The sequence below is a fragment of the Hyalella azteca genome, unplaced genomic scaffold (assembly GCF_000764305.2).
Source record: "Hyalella azteca isolate HAZT.00-mixed unplaced genomic scaffold, Hazt_2.0.2 contig13348, whole genome shotgun sequence".
Lineage (NCBI taxonomy): Eukaryota > Metazoa > Arthropoda > Malacostraca > Amphipoda > Hyalellidae > Hyalella > Hyalella azteca.
In genome coordinates, this window is record NW_025943273.1 from 118,395 (window position 1) to 140,524 (window position 22,130).

Below are 22,130 nucleotides of genomic sequence, written 5' to 3' on the forward strand. Positions count from 1 at the left end.
GATAAGTGTTGAACTGAATGGTCGTTTCAGTTGTTCCCTAAGATGTAATTGGGGTAATTGAAATTGATGTTTAGTTCAGTTAGTTTTTTCTCAGCAAAATTTCTGTTTTTTTCCTTTTTTGCAGAACTTTTATTTCGTCTTCCTTTAGAAAATTTCAAGTTTTTTTTCGAAAATATGGCTATCGAGAGCTCGGCAAAATATTTTCCTTGTCGGCATTCGCCAAATTCATACGCTGATGCTAAAGCGAAAGACCATGAAATTCAAAAATTTAATTTAAAATGTTATGTCAAGTTTGCGAATTTTTATTTTGGAGACAAAAATGAAATGAATGTAGCAAGATTGCTAAACAGAAATGAATTCATGAAAAATATGGATTTTAATGTTCTTAGTATACTATAGCTTACAAGCAAAGCATTCAGACGTCTCATCTATTATTACTTACACTTTTATAGATTTTATATTTAAAAATATAAGTTGTAATAGATGAAACGATTATATTATTATTTATATCTGTATTTTTTTAATCTGCAACATCTCAATAAGAATATTTAAACTATATCGCAAAAAGTACGTCAAAAAGTCACAAAAAAACTAAGGAATATTTTGTGGATACATTTCCATTACAGTTTGATCAACTTCATAAATATTAGCTTTTTGCATCAGGACCGTAGATCACATTTAAGGCAGTAAATTTTCTTTCCGAATCATGGAAAAAAAGAATAACTTCAAAACACATTCAAATATTTGCAGAAAAATTAATAAACTTCTCGTTTTTTTAAGCCAACAGCGCTTCCTGGCCAGAAAACCTCTAAAGAAGTCGGAACCCAGTTAGCGAGTTTTCTGCTCGAAACGTAATTAAAGAAAAGCCAGCTTGTTAAGCGCTAACTAACCTCAATGGAAACTAGGCCTTAAAATTATCTAATTAGTGAGCTCGTTAAGTCTTCAACACAACACACACGTTCTCTCGAGCTTTTTGTATCCGAAACATGAATGTTTGTAATGTTACGTCCTGTAAAGTTTTTGTTTTAGAAAATTTCGGTACTGTTGTGTTTGAATTTTATGTTCTGTTGGTTTCTTTAGCATAATTTTTGTTCTGAACTTGATTCTGTTCTTGAATTTTCGTCAAGTTTGCGTCCAGAAAGAATTTCATTTTTCACATGTTCTGCTGTGTAAACCTTGCGTCATGTATCATTTAAATTTATTTTGCCCTATGGAAATTTTTATATAAGTAAATGAAAAATTTACCTCCAGTGAAGTTTGCTTTTTGTAAAGTTTATATTTTACAAAGGATTCATTTAGTAAAAGTTACATACAGGTCTACTTAGAAATTTGTACGCAAAAGTTTGCCGTTTGTGAAGCAAACCTTCAGTAAATTTTAGATTCTATTGATATTTCATGCAGTGAATTTTGTGATGTATAAAGTTTGCGTTCTGCACGTTAACGTCCAATACCAAAATTATTCCGCTCAAACTGTAGGATCAATTTCTTAACATAACTTTTAAAATGAAGGTGCATTGTTAAAAAAATAAGATGAGTTTGTTTCAATTTATTGTTGTTTTAGTAACTTCAGAGAATGAATTTCATTCTCCTTTCTAGCAGCTACAAATAAATTATAATTTTTATCCAACATTCTCACTTGAATACTGAATTTTTCCTCAAAGCATGCCACAACACAATAATGTCCCTTCATTACGCTGTCTCAGAAAGCTTCGTAATAAGCACAAGTTTTTGCGCCACGCGTTACAAATTGTTTGAGGATTTAATGGATTAAATTTAAACAAAGGCTAATTTAGAGCCTAAAAAATTATATTAGACTAGTAAAAGCATTTAGTGCTACTCTTGCCATCCCATTAAGCATTAATCTTTTAAAAATTTATTATGGTAAATTTCAAATTTAATCAACTTGTGTTTTAAAAAATTCTGTATTAAACGTCAATATTGTATCGAGAATTTTCCCACAGTTACTATATTTCTTCTTTGGACAGCAGCTTCGACTAAGTCTCATTCAATATTGATACCGCTCAGAATTTCATCGGCATGGACACCTCACATGCTCATGTCTGATGCAAAGTAAACAGTCTAGGCTGCAATTAGTAAGACGTGCTCTGTAACACGCAACAAACAGAGCAATGTGTTGCTCGAATGCCCCAGAACAATTTTCATATCATGGTGAAATTTGAATATTTTATTTACCCATGGGGTTGAATTTAACTAATTAATTTCCAGTAATTAGATTTTCAAAAGAGATGTTTTCTCCACGTCAATTAAAGTTTTGAGCGTTTCACGAAGCGGATATATTCAATTGATGTCTTGATGACTGGTAAATTCGAAGCTCAATGCCTATGAGAGTTTCGAAGCCTTATTGTGTCTTTCTTATAGATTTGATTTATAAATAAAATAATACTGCTGAATAATGCTAACAGATTCGAAAAACTTGCTGAGAGATTTATCGAGCCAGTGCACGTGCTATTATACCACGAATATATCAGTATACCATACCATGAAGTTATCAGCATACCATGAAGTTTTCAGCATACCATGAAGTTTTCAGCATACCATGAAGTTTTCAGCATACCATGAAGTTATCAGCATACCATGAAGTTATCAGCATACCATGACGTTATCAGCATACCATGAAGTTATCAGCATACCATGAAGTTATCAGCATACCATGAAGTTATGATACTAAAAACTTCGCCTGAAAAAATAGTTGTGCTTATCGATATCAGTGACGTTTTTCGTTTTTTCAATTTATGAATATTTACCAAGCGATTCATGATTACATTATTTTTGCTTCTAATTTCTACAAGTTTGGCGAAACAAACAGAGTTGAAGCCAAATATTTTTCGTATCTTTTTTAAATAATCTTTGAACTACTCGTGCATAAATTATTTTTAATAAGAATCAAATTTCTTATTCCAAATTTTTTTTTAGCTTTTTCACAAACTTAATCCTATTTTGAAATCATCTAACAAACTTATTATATTAAACATCCTCCAAAGTTTTCAAAAAAAACTTTCCATCTCGTACAAGAAGACAATAGAAATTTTGATCTCTATTCGTCTTAAAAGCGGCACACGACTTTACCTAACATATTCTCCGGCAACAAGATAAAGTAGATTCATTCTCTCTAGGCTTTTATTGGCCACAAACATTTTATTTCTGTTCAAGCTCTGCATGGTCTTTTGTTCGCGAGACACGAGAGTGACGGGTGGTATTTTTTTCAGCTTCTTTGACTTGCTGCGCGCGATTCAATCATTTTCTTGCAGCAACCGCGTCCAGCAGCAAGCATGCACGTCCCGCCCTTCTCGCCCATAGAAAAAGTTTATTGTAGTCGTCTGATAATCGTGGTTAAATATGATTATGTAAGATTAATGCTTGATAAATTACATCACAAGAGTACGCTATTCCTTTCTAAATCAGTTTGGGGTGAAAATTCAATATTATATTTGTCATAATTTTAATAATTGACCCTAAATTTTTGAGAACATTAATTCTTCTCGGCTTTTCTCGGAATAGACAATCCCTGAGTCTTGTCATCCTGTTCCCGTTTTCGAATCTCCTTCCCCTACTAACATTAATTTTTCTAACTCGCAGTCCTGTAAATTTAATCAACGACCACTACCTCTCATTTAATTTCCGTTCCAAAATTCTAAGAAACTGAATTTTTTGGTTTTCGACAAAAGTTCCAGTAAATTTTTAGTTGATTATCAATTTTTGTATTCAGGAAGCTCTTCTCTCTGCCTCATTATTCAACCTTTAAAGTTAAGGCCCCGGTTATCTCTCGATATAATGAATATTGTGTAAACGCGCTCGAAAAGCACTTGTTATATTTCCAGCGCCAGACTTTGGGCAAACACACTCATATTCTAAAACATATAGTCGATATCACAAAATTAAATCTTTAGGTCCTATTTACAAAAGGTCTAAAACATCCAGCCTGAATCATTATATGCATGATTCAGGCTGGCGTGAATGAAACATGTATTATCCTTCCCAGAAAGATAATATGTATTATCAATAAAATAGATAATCAAATCAGATTAGATCATCCGGAAATCTGAATAATTCTATACCAGAATTCTATACCAGTCCGGGAAATTGAGAACACGTTCAACTGTATCTCTTACTTGTCGGGGAAACTATCAGCCGCTCGAAAATTAAATACTTTTACAATAACGGGAATTAACATGGAATGAATACTTTGAGATTATGGTGCAGAATTAAGGACTTGGAATCATTATTATCCTCGAATATTCAACTTCAGTGAAACAAAAAACTCGAGATAGCATCTTCTGAATAAAACCATCATCGTTCCGGAATTTAAATTTCATTTTGGTGTCGTCAATTACATAAAATTAACTACACATTAATTACTTGATCAATCGCCTGTATCGTAAAGCAAAATATTGGCCCCGTTGTGCCGTACATAGATTTTTAATGTGATTCATTATACGCATTGAGCCGCACCTTTATTATTATCCATATAACGCGTTGGGCAGTATCTGAATTGTTAATGCGATCTATTGAACGCATTGGGCCGCATCTTTATTATTATCCATTGAACGCTTTGGGTGGTACCTGAATTATTAATGCGATGCATTGAACGAATTGGGCCGTACCTGGATTATTATCCATTGTACTCATTGGGCCGCATCTTTATTATTATCCATAGAACACGTTGAGCCGTACCTGAATTATTAATGCGATGCATTGAACGGGTTTTGCCGTACCACCTGAATTATTAATCCGATATATTGAACGCATTGGACCGTACCTGGATCATCGAAGCGATCCATGCACGACTTTGGCCGTACCTGGATCGTCAATGTGAACTATTGCACACGTTAGGCCTCTCTTGGATTGTTAATGCGATCAATTTCTTCACGCGACAGTCATTGCTACCAGAACAATCCTCATTCGTTGTGCGCACTTCTTTCTCGAAGTCTTTCAATTGGAAGCGGAAATTTCTTTATTTCTGCAGGTACGTAGTACAGCTGGCGATTCGATTTGCTGCGATTGAAATCAATGGCCCTTCACCGGAAGGGGCTGTTGCCAATTTCTTATTTTATAGGGAACTATTTAGCCTAAGGCGTCGTATTGGAAAACTTAGACATTGACAAATCTTCATCGTCTATTGTAACCGTGACAATCTAAGGCAAGCCAGCCCGGTCGCCGATGTCGAGCTATGTATGTACTTGAGGGGAGCGAAATGGGCACCGTACATTGATCTTGTTAGTTCAAATGCGTTTTTTCCATTGCAATTGTAATGATTGGAGTTGTAATAAATTTATCTGTAGTTAATTCATTCCTTATAATTATGATGACCGGATAAGATTCTTTTTTATCAGATCAGATTCGTTATCAGATTCTGCACGCTCAGGAAGAATTACAATCATGTTAAAAAATTTAAATGATACCTACATGCTTATATTTAGTGTTAGTGTTTCAAACTTTTAGTTTCTTTTTATCACCGATTGTGTTACTTAGCCATCGAGTTTAAAAATCTGAATTTTTTCATCATAAATCATGCATCGTAAAAATCATTTTATATATCGTAATAGTAATCACGATATCCAAGACGCAAATAATGATTAATAATTATTAATCATTATTTACACCTGGATCAAAATCCAAATTTTCAGACAATATCGCTTAAGTTATAAGTGAATTTCACGTAATGCTGAATATACTGGGTCCACAACCGGTGCTTCTAGACAGAAATAATGAGAAGGAAAGCCCCCCCTCACTGCAAGCCGTCTTGACTTTGAATGAATATCCTCGCGCTCGTGAGATCCTCAAAGAAGAATTGCACGTGAATTCTTAGCCTTAACATGAGAATTCCAGCAAATAATTCACGCCCCGCGATTCTTACGAAAAATAATTTGGCCCTTTGCGGTGGTGAACTTCTGATTTTTCTTGATGCTCAATCACGAATAATTCTAGGAATTCTAAATGTTTTTCTGTGATCTCCTGATACGTCCATGTTTTGATTGAAATAACCTAAAACCAACAAATTTTAAACCTACATCCAATTACCTAAAATTTTTAACCTAAACCTAGTACATATCTTATGCATCAAGAAACTGAACTTTAGCAGGTAACATTCAGTATCGTCCTCGATAATTACATACATAAATTGAAAAGATTATAAAAATATCTTCTCACCTTCATCCATTCTTTGCATCACTAGCCCTTCCGCCTGAGACTATTTATGACATAATGAGAAATACTGACGACGTATTTGCCACCAGTAATTTTCCCTTGCCGACCTGCTATGGAAAGTCTGCTGGATTCTAGAAATCTCTGACTTTTCAGGGGAAACAATTATCAGTTGAGGGCTGTTTGCCAAGCGTCCACGCACCCCCTCAGAGGGGAGACTTTCGCAAATGTGCTGAGCTTCCAACTATTCTTCAAAGTATCGGCAAAAGTGTCCTTCTAACCGACCTTTCTCGGGGACACTCCAAACAGGAACTTTATTTACTTGGTGGGAACTGCAACGGCTGCTTTAAATTAGTTCACAGAGTTAGGCAGAGTGTGCCATTCACGCAAAAGTCTGCGGGGAAAAGTCCCGCATTTGAGAGAAAACAGAGAAATATGCTGACTATTCCTCGGGCGATTATACCTCAAACTTTTGGCATAGAAACTACAAGGCTTCTAAGTTGCTTGGAAGTGCAAATGAAGCCTCGGCTTCTCCTTTTGCTATGAGTTTTTTATGAACGTAATTAAAAGAAGGATTTTTGGATTCGCTTTTAACTCAGACAGATGAAGACATCAAAACGGAACACGCATTGCGTCAAAACCACTACCAAAACCACACTTTTTATCGTTATTATTTGCATATATATTTAGAAAATTGTGCAATAGAACAATATTTTTTAATTTTATTTACATAGTGCACTAAATAACATGATTAAGCACTCGAAGGCATTATTTGCCTTCAAGAAAAATATCGACGGTCCGCGAAGTAGGAACTGAAAAAACAGCATGGAATCCATGCAATTATCTGCCCTCAATAATTCTGCATGATTTTCAATTTTTCTGTCAAAGTTTAGCAATATATCTTGAGGATGTGAAGTGGAATACTTAAATCCCAGATTATCTAGAAACTTGATGATCTCAAAACAGCTTTCATGTGGTTAAATCCGTCTAAATGGGTTTCAAGGTGTCTAATTTTGAAAATAACTTTTTTAAATATATGTGCAATTGTAAAAAAATTAGGCTAATTATATTAGGTATACTTGAAATTACAAAAACTTAGTTTAGACTATCATCTCCAGTGGAAATTAAAAGCAAGTTATAAGTCAAATGTCGTATTACGCGTTCCAAAATTTTCACAGTAAATAAATTTTTCATCGTTAAATTACATACGTACATTTTATGCACTGTATAAATAATGACGCCCACTATACGACAACAAACTATTTCCACCCTTAGAAATTAAACAGAGCTTTAGAGCTTTCCAAAACGTTGCTAACGGTTGGCCGGCGAAAATTATTAAATGTAATTTTTTTAAGTCAGCCGCCGCGAAAAATTACGGACATAACGTAAAAGATATTCGTGAAATCAGCTAGCAACTCATGCCGGCGCTTCTTGCATAAATCTTCTCCGAAATCTGTGCCTAGAAGATTTCGTTTTTTATTTCTTAATGGTACATTGCGATCGATGGCCAGCAGAATCTTATTTTTTCGACTACCATGAAGTTCTTAATAAATTCTTGTGCCAATCCATGGACATGAAATCTTAATCTCTTAACTAAATCCCAGACAAATCAAACGTTTCGATACTCGAACGGATCTTGGAAATCTTTGGGATATTTCGAACGGTTCATATTTTTTGCAAGCCAAAGAAAAAAAGACCGGCCAATGAAGAAATAGTGGAATAGTTTTAGGAAGTTCTCAAGAAAATTTTGTCAGTGTCATCTTTCGTATCTAAAAAAGAGATATATATCGTTATGACATTTTGTAGGAGTTCCAAGATTGCTAAAAGTTTTTGAAATTTTTCCACAACAAAAAGGTTTGCTCATTATCCAGGATTTATTTTTAAAAGCACGATCTGCAGCAATTCAAGACTTGATAGCCTCGTCACCTGAAAAATCATAACTGGAAATTAGATCGATTCGAAAGAATATAATCGATTATTATTATTATTATTGCGGGCAATTACTTAAAAGAAGCGACAAATCTCGAACGGCGTCGGCGACAGACCATTTCAGTCGCTTCCAGGCGATTATTTCTAAGCTATAGCCCAGCTGTCGGAGCTTCTACTTGCTTGCCTTCTTTAGGTAATCTCGAAAGTTTTGGCTCAAACTTGCTGTGTCTGTAAATCTAAAGACACATTGGCTCAATTACTTGATGCAAAGGATAAAGCTCCAAAGTACTGAACATATTTCCAGATTGCCTGAGCGCTCAAGACATACGACGAGTTACAGAAACTTCACTTACGCAGCTCCGGGATTGTTCGGAAATTGTTACATCTAGAAGGTCTTCTTCTTGTGTTTTGTTCAATTGCAAATGTTCAGAAATTATTTTATAACATTTTTCCTTATTCTTTGAATTCACCCAGATAGATAAAAATTCTAGAGATCTTGTAATTTGTACAATTTTTTTCCTTGATGTGTACAAGTTACAGGCCAAAATCCGTGTGACACAACAACTATGGTAAAGAAGAGTTAACCCCGGCATTATTGCACATTAAAATTTTTGTCAAATATTTCTAGATTTTTGCAATGTCATGCAAGTTTCTTGTCCATTGCATTGATGAGAAATACAAGGATTGATAAAATTCCAAACGCTATATTATAATCGATCAATATTGTAGTCTCATTCAAGATCGCAGACGTTGAAAAAATAGGATTTCAATTGTATGTAATAGAATCAATTTCAGTTATTACACTGGTTCCACGACTCACAGTTCTCCCACACTCGGGAACCTAATAATTGAAAATATTCTGTTTTCAAGTTCGTTAATAATACGCACTTGAGCCCGTGTAAATATTACAATACGATGCACGGACGCACTCGAGCCCCTGTGAACATCACGATACTCACGGCCGCACTTCCCTAACATCACTATAGTCACGGTCACACTTGAGCCCTGTTAACATTATGATACTTGAGCCCCTGTAAACATCACGATACTCACGGTCACACTTGAGCCCCTGTTAACATCACGGTACTCACGGTCACACTTGAGCCCCTGTTAACATCACGGTACTCACGGTCACACTTGAGCCCCTGTTTGATGACACCCCATAGAAGACTGCCGCAGTGGTCGCAGAAGCTTGGACTGACGTAGGTGTGGACTTGGAAGCGATGAGGGACGTTGATTTTGAACCGCTCTTGTAGATACTGTCGAAAACCAATGCTGAAATGCTTAACTTGAAATTAACTACTTACTAATAGAGATCAATTTTGATATCTTCATCTAGTTTACTGTTAACATTTAATAAAAATAGGGCCTTCTTCCTTATCTTAGTTTCTTAATGCTGAGGTAACTTTCACTCCTAATGGATGTTCGCTTTGCCAAAAGTAAGTCTTTACTATTTACAGGATATTTGCATTTACTGTAACGGCATAATGTTTGCATAAAATTCAGAATATTTTATTATCAGCTAATATAATATATAATAATTTCTATCTAATTATTGATTTAATAATTATAATATCATTCTTAACATAAGCTGAATATATGCATTGCTTTCGGAATGTACCTAATATATGTAAAAAAAATATCACATTGCTTAAATTATCTACGAAAAACGGACATATTATTCGCATTCGTTACAAAAACAACCTAATATTCGCAGTAGAGTATCCACCACAATATTCTACAGTATACAGTATTGTTACCGTATCTACCTAATATATGCAGATATTTGCACTGCTTACCGCAACTTACAATTGTTTGTTTTGATTCTTTCCCAGATTCCGGGCAATTGCCGAGGATTTTTTCATGACATCTCTTGTGTACGGCGCACTGGCACACTGAAAAACACAATTCACTACACATAAATAAATAGTCATAATTATGAGATGACACGCTCATTTAAAATATCAAAATTGCATTTGAAGAACGAAATTTTTTATCGGGAAATAAAAGTAATAATGATCCTATTAAAAAAAAACAGATTACATTTCACAGATTACATTTCACATTTTTCTGCCAACTCATGAATTTTTTCTGAAATAAAATATGCAAACACTTGCAAAATACCTGGAAAGCGTCAAGGTATTTCATATGTGAAGCAAAATGTATTATTACCTCATGAAATTAGTGTAGCTAGCAGCTAGCATTAATTAAAAAATTGTTTTCAGTAACTTTGATATTCAGAGCGGAAATATTGGACTCTGAATGTGTCTATCATATGAAATTTCAGCCTTCAATCATAAGTGATAACATTTTATTTATTCGTAGATCGACGATTAATTAGCGTGTGCTGTCCAATTAAATGAGGTCTTGCAACCGTGAAGTGTTAACGAATTAGTATAATTTACTTATAACAAATCAGTAGTCTGCTAATTACTTTGACCTGCCAATGTACTCAAGGCAAGCCTTCTTGTAATTGCTTCCTGGATGATAAAACACCCATCAGTAGTACCTACGTAGGTCTATAATGTTTAATGTTACCTATTAATAATTAGTATTCATAAGTAATATTTATAGGCAGATTCAGTGGATCACAGATACCTTCGCATAATATTATTGAAATTATTGAAAAAGTTTTGTCCAAAGTTTTCTGTATCATAAATCTATTATCATTATTGCACTGCCAGGATATAATATCATATTTATGAAGTACATTCATGATTTTAGATTATAAGTAACGTTGCGTTCCATTCTTTTTTCATTTCTATGATTCTTGTTGTAGAAGGGAGAATGAATTTAAATCTATTTCTCAGAGTCTGCCCGCCAGCCCTTCCATTCGAGGTGGACTAAAAAAATTCCAAAACACAATGTGTGTTTGATTTCATGAGCGATAGCAGTGACAATCCATGTCGCTGAAATCAATTCACAATATGCAAAGTTAAAAAGTCAATAATAAAGTCAATGCAATGTAAATAAAGTAAAAACGCAAACTTGAACAAGATCCGAACCACTGGAAATAAACAGGATATTAAAATTCCAACTGTATACCCTTCAGGTACTGGATCTACAGTCAGTCTTAACAACTACTCAGTGACAATCATAGTTGAATCTCATCCCTCGATTAGCAAACCATTACTTCACAAGAAAGATTTTTACATTTTTTTTACTCTTCTTTGAAGATTTGCGGCGGCTTGAAACGAAATACACAGCGTTTCAAACACCAAACTTAATATTAGTATTACTGTATAGTATACCCTTCAAGTATAGTTTAGGTATACTATACTGTATCATAGCGCTGGACAATTTCAGGTGTATTCCAATTACATTTGAGACAGGAAACATGAAGTAAAAACACTGTAATTCCATTGACATTTCTACTTTTTTCGATCTCTTTCTATTTAAACCTCGCTATATCCGCGCCGGCCACCAAATCATTCCCTCCCGGTCAAGTCCTAAGAATTTAGGCTTCATGTCAACAGGCTCTAAAATGTCTCTTAAAACCTCGAACTTGCCTGCGACGCTATGCAAAGGAAACAATTTACGTTCCCTAACCACAGCCACGCGGCGACTCGATCCTGAATTTCGAACCTCCGATTCAATCAAACTGGCTCGAATTCGACGGTAAAGTGAGTCTTTTTTCGGTTCAATAAATAGTAGTGACGACCGATGGAAAAAATATAGTCAGGTAGACTGAATTTGTTTCAGCTGCTTTTATGTTTATGAATTGGGTTGAACGTATACGGTATTCGTGATATGTATATAATTGACAAATTTTATAATATGCATCGTAGAACATGATTATCTTGCGAAAATTTTTCTAATTTGTGCACCTTATTAGAGTTGATTTTAATGATATTTGAAATCTTGGGAAGTTAGATCTTTCATTTAATTATTTCTGAACTTCCTTATTATAAATAATTTACAATTATATCACGTTGAAAAATAGTTTTCTATGGTTAAATGTGAATTTTTATTTCTTATACGTGCGTTTTTATTATTTCTCTGCCTAGCAGTTCTTTATTTTCCAGCCTATTGAGCCTTTATTTACAGCATATGTAATGGCCATCGCTAAAATGCGATAAAAAAATCAGAAGCATGATCTTCAACAATAACGAGATTTAGGAGCTGAAAACACGTCCTAATAAACTACCGTAAATTAATGGAAAGGAAATACAGCAAGAACTGTCAAAAGCAGTAGCTGGGATAGCAGACGCTTTGGCAGTTGTTTTAGCTACATTAATAAAGTCGGCTAGCACAACCGTAAACAACATATGCTAAATACGTTCTATCATCAGCTGTTGAATCTGTTAGAACAGCAGATGTAACGGCTTCAGCTGTAGGAGCATCAGCTGCGGCACCAGTAATGGCTGCTGCCATTACAGCTGTAGTATTGCTACAGTCCAAGTCAAGCATCGGCGCTACAAATTGAAAGCAAACACTAGATGCCATCGGCAACAGCTGTATTGAGCAGATATACGGTTGGCAGCACAAGTCCTGCTGTACCTTTGACAAAACACAGCATAGTTTTACCCAAATATTTGTGTCACAGTTCTACTCCTGATAATAAACATAAAGCAATTCTGAATAAACTATCAAAGTTGTGCATACGATATCGCTTCCATAGACGTTCATGTAACGTTGTACATGAAAAAGTTACATACGTCAACCAAAAACATAGTTTTTACACCATTGATACTCTCTCAGTCACAGTACTCTCACAGTCACAGTTCTCTCACAGTCGTAAATCCTATTGGAATCATGAAACTCTGACTCCAATTAAGCTATCATTTTTCACCAGCAGGTATTACTCTCACCTAACGATCGAGATGAAGTTTTACCTCTGACAACACATCCATACTGCTACCTTTGATCCCACATTCACTAGCTCCTCATCCAATAACAACACTAACCTGACTTGCACCTAACACAACACACCTAAGACGTCACACATACAGATGAGTACCTGATCCACTACACTCATCAGTAACCTAGCTTGGCAATTACTTCATTTCAACGTGAGTCAGCCAACACTTTGAAAAATTCAAGAAATATGAACCATTCAATTGAAAGAACTAAGCATGCGAGTTAATGGTAACTTTTTCAGTTAACCGAGATTTTCCTTCGACCTAAAAATCCATCAACGCTTTTGCGTCAATGTAGAAATTTTAAAATATGAGCGATTTATTTGAATTACTGTGAAATGCTACCGGAAAAAGACTCTAAGCAGTATGATAGAAATTTCCTATAAATTGGAAATTTTCGTTTAAGGAAGTTTCAACGCTCTCAAGCCATTTTTGCAATAATTTTGACAAGTGACGAAAAAGACCAATTTCTGAATTTTCTGTATACTTACTTTGACACTGGTAGCCTTGTTTCCCGAAACCCCTGCAAAAAAATGGAGAAAATTTGACAAAAGAAAGGAATTAGTTCTCCCATGTTAATTTAAGAATGCGGAAAGTAAAAAATATGACTTATTTTACTGATCGTTACTTCTTAAAGGAATTGGGATGCATAGGAAATTTTCTACGGATTTTTCTATCTCTGTTTTTTTTAGCGCATTTTCTCATTTATGGAAAAAGGCGCTATTCTGCTCGTCATGTCCGTCCGTCTGTCCGTGACTTCACGTTTTCGTCGACGAGAAAATGCGCTCTCAGTCACTCACTGCAGTTAGTACTGAGTAATATTTTTATTAGATTACGTAGATCAGTGAATGGTCAACATTATATAGAGGCGAACGCCCGCCATGCCAGAAGTAAGCTGTCTCAATTCAATATTGTTGTTTAGTGTTAAAATGAATTTATATATAATAACCCTGCAGGCTTTTGTGATCAGAAAAAGTCATAAGACTTCTGAAATTCAAAGTAGTTAGAAATACCAAAAACTTGTGGAGTCAAATCTGGTGATTGAACTGGATGCCTTAAATGGCAATATTTTAGATTGAAATATTACCTAGATAACTTGTTATTGCATAGACATTGGATGAATCAGCAGTTCCTCCCTTTAGGCCGTCTATCCGAAAGATGAATTAATCAAATTGACTGTCGTCATAAATCTCACTCGCATTTGCAATCGTTCCTCAGATTTCTCCCACACTCACTTTACCAAATTAAATTACAATTCAGTTGTGAATATACTCATTATATTCAAATCTATTTGTTACAAAGGAATTACTGACTTGACTGAACTGGTAATAATTGAAGATCCACGGTTTTAATTTCGGCCAATTTGACTTCAGGATTAAATGCATTCAATTGCCTTTTAGGGTTTTCAGTCCACCTGTTTCGCAAGTCGTGTTACCTCATTGAAATATCCGTTTAATGTCGTAGTGCCTACGACAAATTATATAGTGTAAAATATCATCCAATAATAAATTTGTTCCAAATCATTTCTCATGAAGTAATTCATTTCCCACTGACCTGCTTATTCTTTCTCACGGTACCACGTACCACAAGAAGTCTCCACAGAAGGTGCAGAAGGTCAACTGTCAACGCAACCATCAGTACCACCTACCACAAGATGTCTCCACAGAAGGCACAGAAGGTCAGCTGTCAACGCAACCATCAGTACCACCTACCACAAGAAGTCTCCACAGATGGCACAGAAGGTCAGCTGGCAACGCAACCATCAGTACCACCTATCCCAAGAAATCTCCACAGAAGGTCAACTGTCAACGCAACCATCCGTACCAACTACCACAAGAAGTCTCCACAGAAGGTCAACTGTCAACACAACCATCAGTACCACCTGCCACAAGAAGTCTCCACAGAAGGCACAGAAGGTCAACTGTCAACACAACCATCAGTACCACCTACCACAAGAAGTCTCCACAGAAGGCACAGAAGGTCAACTGTCAACACAACCATCAGTACCACCTACCACAAGAAGTCTCCACAGAAAGTCAACTGTCTGAAGAACTAACACACTTTCCTCATAGTTCCTCAACGCAACCATCCGTACCACCTACCACAAGAAGTCTCCACAGAAGGCACAGAAGGTCAACTGTCAACGCAACCATCCGTACCACCTACCACAAGAAGTCTCCACAGAAGGCACAGAAGGTCAACTGTCAACGCAACCATCAGTACCACCTACCACAAGAAGTCTCCACAGAAGGCACAGAAGGTTGGCTGCCGGAAGAACTTCGCCACGAACTTGTGCCCCTGCACCTCGTGAACTTTCTGGTGTCGGATGGCACCTCGTCTGCGCGTGATGCCCGACACACTCAGAAACGCTGCCTCTTCGTCGATCGTTGGAGCTGAAATTTACAATTATTTCGTGGAGAAGATTTTAACAATTTTATTATTTAAAGTTTTTTCGTTAATAGGTTTTTTATTCGTTGGAAAGGTTTTTGAATACACGATTTTTTTGTCGATCTGCCTTAATAAAATTGCTTTCTGTTAAAACAAATAGTATAAAATGGTAAAATTTTGGTAAAATAAAGTTAATAATGCACAAAATTTATCACTGGCAAGTAAAATCCTTTGTTTCGAAAATAGGTTACGATATATAAACAATTGTACATGGTCAAACGAATCTTCAGAATCAAAACATTTCTCCCGAATATTTGTTTTTTTTTCTAGTCAAGAGCCAGCACCGAACTGAAACCTAAAATGCTAACTGAATCGACCATACGTATAGGAACACTATGCACAACACGCATGCCCCAGGCAAACAGGATATATAAAAAATATATTTAGAGAACCTTGAATTTAGGAATATGTATGGTATATTTAATACTACATGTGATCACTATATACAGGATAATTTTTATATACAAAATATGAGACATGACGCGTATTTGCAGCCGGTATGATCGTGATAATTCAAAGCAATATCGACCTGTCAGGTGTTCGTGCTTTTTACCAAAAAATTGGTAATTATTCAATTAATATTTATTCAGTCAATTATTGAATGTCGACATAATTTCATCCGTTTTCCCACAAGCAGTAATGAAATTTGTAATATTGGGAAACTTTGGGAAAACGTTGAGAAAAAACATGAAATTCTGGCGTTTTCCTGAGTGGAGTTATTACTTTTGTAGTTTAATTTCTGTTCAATTACTTATGATTCTTTGGTGACTAATCCACTTGCACGATTTGTTTCAGTGACTTTCTTCTCCATGGTTTTTCCGCACTTATTGGAATGAGGAATATAGAATGGCTTACCATAAAATGCTCTGAATTTTCTTTCTTCCTCTTCATATTCACAGAAAACTAATACAGGAATATTTAAAAAATATGTTGAATGCGTTTAAATGAACATTGTATGATCCGTGTATGAAAAGAGCTGGAATATTGAGATAATATGGTGGTGTATACTCTATTTTTAGCCGATTTAGTGACGATGTAACCAACCCGTTTTCTTTCATATATATATAATTAAAATATAGTTTGAATCTACGGATTCGACACCCTGGACTTGGTTTGTAGTTTTCCTATTTTCATATGTACATGAAATGATGAACATAAACATTATTCAAAATAAACCGCACTTTGAGAGTGAACAGGGAATTTCGAGATTTAGAAACCTGTTTTTTTTCATTTATATAAATATTATTATCTTAACCTGTTATTGTAATAATCGCCTTACACGGTAGTCAATCTAATCTGTCAGGCGTAAGTCTACCTGTGTTAATTTGCTGCGTATGCAACCCCGCAAAAAGTCTTAACCCTGTAACCGGAGCACCCTCTAACCCTGACATGAGTAACCGGAGCCATATTGTCACGCAAGCGCACCCAAAAAGGATACGTTCTAGTGAGGGCAAAATGACTTGCACTGAAGGTTGCCGCCACGTACGAAAACTTTACCATGTTCTCTGTTGCGTACAAACGTCCTCAGGTTGCTACACTCAATAGTTTACGTATAATTTTAGGTTGAAAGTTATGTTCCCAGAGAGTTACATTCGGCGGAAGAGGGTTAAATATTTCGGAATAAACTATATTTTTTATGTTCATATTCAGATTTACCCGAGAACGTGAACACAATCCAAGTGCATCATATCATTTTCTGACCATATCGAGACTATAACCTCTCACTGTTATGCAAAAACAATAATTAACATTAATGTGTCAATATTGATCATTCAATCCCGTGAAAAATGGTGATGATGACGAGTGAAATAGTCACGTGGAATAATTTGAGTTTTCCAATTTTACATCATAGACAATACATCAATTAGTTTCAAGTTCTTAATTTATAAGTTCTTATTTTTCAGTGACAGAGGAAATAGGTACGAGACTTTGAGATTGATTAATAATTTTTTGATGTGTGTGTGTGTCGAGACACAATATGCAATGGAATTAGTACCATCAACAAAAAATCAACATTGTGATGAGATATCTTGTTTTTTGAACACATTTAATTCAAATACGATCTGTTACAGTTGTTTTCAATTTACAGTAACCAATTTTACTCACTGTTATCTCCATCTCGTTGTGCTGTTTGCTGTCGAATCTGGTAGTTCAGTTGCCGGCCACTTCGATCTGGTCGTTGTCTCGAAACCTGTTGATGGAAAAGTACTTGATGTTGTTTTCTTTTACCATTAAATGTAATAAGGTTATTCTTATTCTCCCATAAATTAATGCAACAGCGAATGATTCATTAGCTTTTACATAAATTACGTTTTCATTAACACTTGTTTTGAATTACATTAATTAAAGTTTCCGTCATCAATTTTTGAGTGTAAAAGTGATTGGAATTATCTACAACAATTATTAGGTTTTTTATTCATTTTTCCTTGAGCAATCAGTGTGTACATTTACCGCTTGTCTGCTTTGGAAGTGTCGTCTAATATTTTAGTCAAATTTTTATGTCGTATTTATTTCGGATATATTCCTACTAATTTCTCAAATTTATCAGTTAAATTTACAAAATTATTGTGCTCATTACTTGTGTTGATGTTAAAGATATGCACTTCTTGTACGGCGTATTCACTTTCTCTATTTCTCTCACCCTTTCATACAAAATTACACTCAAATTTCTCGTTATTTTCTGAACATGTTAAACGATGGAAATTTTAGGTTTCAATTATTCACGACATATAAATTTATTAACGATTGAGGCTTCGGCCAATTTCTGGAAGCACCGTTAATAAAAAGTGTTATATTTTGCGTTCATGAACTTTTGTGGTAAAAAAATAGTTAACTGCAGTGTATTAAGACTTTAGTTGATAATTACATACACTAACGTAGAGCCTGAGCAGCTTATCTAAATTTCCTGAAAAAATTCGCAAATTTAGATCCACAATTACGTAACCCTTATTCGGCAAATCTTCAGATTCAACGCAGTAAATTTCTTCTTAATTCAGGCTTGTTGATGATTTATCAGATAACTCAATACTTCAAACATTTCAATCTAATTTAAATTTTAAATAAAAAGTGCATGCTAGCTCATTGGAATGTAGAGTCTTAATTGTTCCTAATGAATATAAGTGTTTAAGCTTAAAATATATTTCTGTAAATTTTTCTCGCTGTAATTGTCAAAGATACTTTTCCTATGAATAATTTAAAATTTTCTTACAATTGAGAGTTAATCGAAATCTTTATAATAAAATAAAATTTAAGAACCCGTAAGCTCGGTCGATTGCTTGGAGCATTGCTAGATCATCTCGACTGACGCCAGAGACCTCAAGTAACTCATAATGCTAGCACCTGTTAGCTCTTCGTCGGGCGAGGCTTGCTGAGATATCTTAAGAACATCTGATTAAGCTATAATAAATCTGGGACAGATGCAATTCTCTGTTTTAAATTCTAAGACCATTTCAACACAATTAACAGTACAATTTGGTCATTATTGTTATTATTATTCAATGGGCATCTTTTACTGGTGATGAGTCATGCGCTGCAAAAAGCCCCTCTGCTTGCTATGGGTGGAATTTTATATTATAAGCAAACACGATCATACAATTTAGCCTCGACGGCAGTTTATCAGGCCGTAGCTTTAATGAATATTTTTCGCGATACTCGCAAAATTCATCAAGTTGATTTATATTGTGGACGAGGTTCTGGCACTCGTGGTACCAAGTAAAGAAGTGTGATTGTTTACGGTATATTAAAGAAGACATCATGTTAGCGCACTAGATTATGCTCTTTAAATAGGGTAGGAGATCGTGTTGGATCTCTTGATTTAGCTTTCGGTGATCTTAATTTAAATCTTTACATCGTTTCAAATAATACCGAAAAGTCATTATATATTTCCACTTGTGGTGTAGGTAATAACAATATCCCATATTTATATGTTTTCTTTAACATTTTTGTTTTGACCTTCAGTTGCCTTCTTTCTTAGTTCTAAGTTTTACTTAACATCTCACACCCTGCTATCGGTTCAAATCTGCCTAAGGAGCGAATAAATCATCGTCTGAAACTGAGCAGATACCTTTGACTGAATATTTAGATTATGGAATTCTGCACCAACATATTGCATCGAAATGTTTTAATTGTTTGATTCATTTATAATATCCTGCACTAGACTTACGGAAACAACTATATGTGTTGTCCGAAGATCATGGAAAATTCCTTATAAAGCCCTTGTGTCGAAATTTTGTCTGAGCCTAGGGATTATCCGTGGGATAAATTAATTAGATTTTAATCGATCTATCACTTTTTACCTGCTAAATGAATTATAGAATTTGAATTTATCGACGATATTGGGGGCAAAAATATCTATATTTTTATAAGGACGTTGAACCATGCACATAATTTCCGACAAAATTTTGGTGATTCGGCTAAACTCACAGGCGTGTTGCTAGTTTGTTGAAACTTAGTGCAGAACCTACTTGTCTAGTTCCCATTTATATAAATCTAGATAATGTTCCTATTTATTTTATTGCAAAAATTAATAATATCAACTGCAAGTGCATCAATGACAACTTATAATTCATATCTGCCACAGCAGTGAAAATCTACCATTATTTTTAAATGGATATAACCGCAACAGCTGCAGTGAATATCATTTACATTTTTTTCTTCCATTTATGTGTAGCTTTCGTTGAACGACAACTGCAGTAAATCAGACGATCATCTTACTGCTGCTGCATGCATAGTTACATCTGCACGCATAGTTACATCTGCACGAATCATTAAAGTCGTTCGCATAGCTGCGTCTGCGCGCATACTTATAGCTGTTTAATTAAATCGAAGTTTCAGTTGCAGCTGCTGAACCATTCATCATCGCAGACGTATGACAAAAAGTCAACGCTTTGAAAGATCATGGCGGGTTATAATTGCGTCAGTCATATAACGCATACGCAAGTCGTTTTGTTGTGAACTCCCTTGATATATACGAAGTATATATCAATATATACGAAGTATATGATATATATACGAAGTATATATCAAGGCCTACAAAGTATTTTAGAGCTGCTGATTTTCAAATAAAAGAAATTTATATTTAAATTGTCTAATACGTTTTACGTAAAAAATACATTATACATAGAGAATCCGTGATACATGAAAAATTCATTTAATAAAAAAAAATTCAAACAATTATAGAAACAATATGCATGTATTAACTCTTGAAATGTTGTCATGGATAAATACTGCAATGTTTGACCTAATAATGAAATTAGTACCATTAAGAAATTATTTTCTTATGAATAATGTAATCTTCTGAAGTTTGAATGAAATGAATAAACACTATGTAAAATGTATGATCAACAGTCACGCATGGAAATTAAATAGTATGAGAGTGTTTTAACTATGAGGTGTTACTTTACTTTGAGATTATGAAGTAAAGTTAATTTGTAAATCATATCAAAGTAAATTTGTAATTTGATTTTTCTTGAACAGGCCACTCAATATATTCATACTGAAGTACTGAACTGACTACTGAATTCATACTGAAGTAGGCTCACCTGTCAGTAAAGTAGGCTTAATTTTGGTCGTTAAATAAGTGACATTCTCTAGGTGAAGTTTGGCTCCCTAAGAGTGACGTTAATAACGACTTACGACGTCGTAAGAACAAAGGCTCATCTCTGTAGCGCCCAGTGACACCTCGGGACGCCTCATGTTATTATGCACCAACCACGTGTAGTGAAAAACGACTTCATAAACATGCGAACGAAAAACCAACGTCCTAAAAACTTTTCTGACTTGAAATTCCGTCGAAGCATAGATTTTAAGTTTGGCTTCTTTGAAATTAGAATAAGTTCTCTAATGACTTTGATAAATGTCCACTACGTTCATTGATGAGTCAAGCAAAAGTTTCTAATTTGAATAAAGTTATGAACAATTATATGCTGTTCGATCGAAATCCGTCAATTGGCTATTGATGATGTTTCCATATCCTTCACATGGCAAGCATTCTCGGCTTTATCTGCCACAAAAAAAAGTACCTTTGTGGTGAAATAATACGTTCTAAATGAATGCCTGGGTTTCCTGTCACAGACGTGAAAATTTAACCTATTATTTTTATCATCAATGACAATTGAATTAGGTGGAATTCTTATTTTATATTTTATATTTAATTCCAATTCTGATTCGAATGATATGTCACCTTTGTGTGCTCTTTACTTTGTTACTTTATATCCCCGCAAGCTGACCTTCGTAGCCAGTGTAAAAGATTTACGGCTGCGTCTTGTTTTTACTCTTTAAAGATTTGAGTTTAAAGCAATACGTCTTAGTTTGTCTGGCTTGGGTGGTCCATTTACTGAAGTCAGACATAGAAGATTCTATTATTGGGTCAACACGGCGTTTAAGCGTTCAAAATAATCTCAGACCAGCCGTGTTCTTTCTCTCTCCCGTATGACTCGTTTTCTTTGCTCTGTTCAGGGCCTATGCTTTCAAAAAAAAGTTAAGAGATCGGAAGTTCATCAGCCAGACATTGACAGCCTTTCAAACAAAATTCACCAATCATAGACAAGAAAATAGAGCGTAAGTACTTACGTTCACTTAGCGAGTTTTGAAAGTATGGCCCCAGGTGAGATACTCTGTTCAGGCAACACTGATGCACCACCTTCGTCATCCACCATCCCTCAGGCATACCCCGTCACCGGTGCACTGTTAGGAAAAACGCCGTAACGGTCTGACTGGCGTTCTAGTGGCAGA

The 22,130-nt window shown here is 35.0% G+C and overlaps 1 protein-coding gene across 1 annotated transcript in view; it reads right to left on the minus strand.

Annotated features, from left to right (window-relative positions):
- Positions 1-22,130, minus strand: part of LOC108679770 (putative protein kinase C delta type homolog) — a 79,458-nt gene that overhangs the window by 50,961 nt on the left and 6,367 nt on the right. The window contains exons 2-6 of the mRNA XM_018168491.2: positions 17,505-17,589; positions 15,181-15,343; positions 13,442-13,473; positions 9,901-9,986; positions 9,221-9,350 (exon numbers count right to left, since the gene is read on the minus strand). Coding sequence (XP_018023980.1) covers positions 9,221-9,350; positions 9,901-9,986; positions 13,442-13,473; positions 15,181-15,343; positions 17,505-17,589 — 496 coding nt within the window. The remainder of the gene's footprint in view (positions 1-9,220; positions 9,351-9,900; positions 9,987-13,441; positions 13,474-15,180; positions 15,344-17,504; positions 17,590-22,130) is intronic.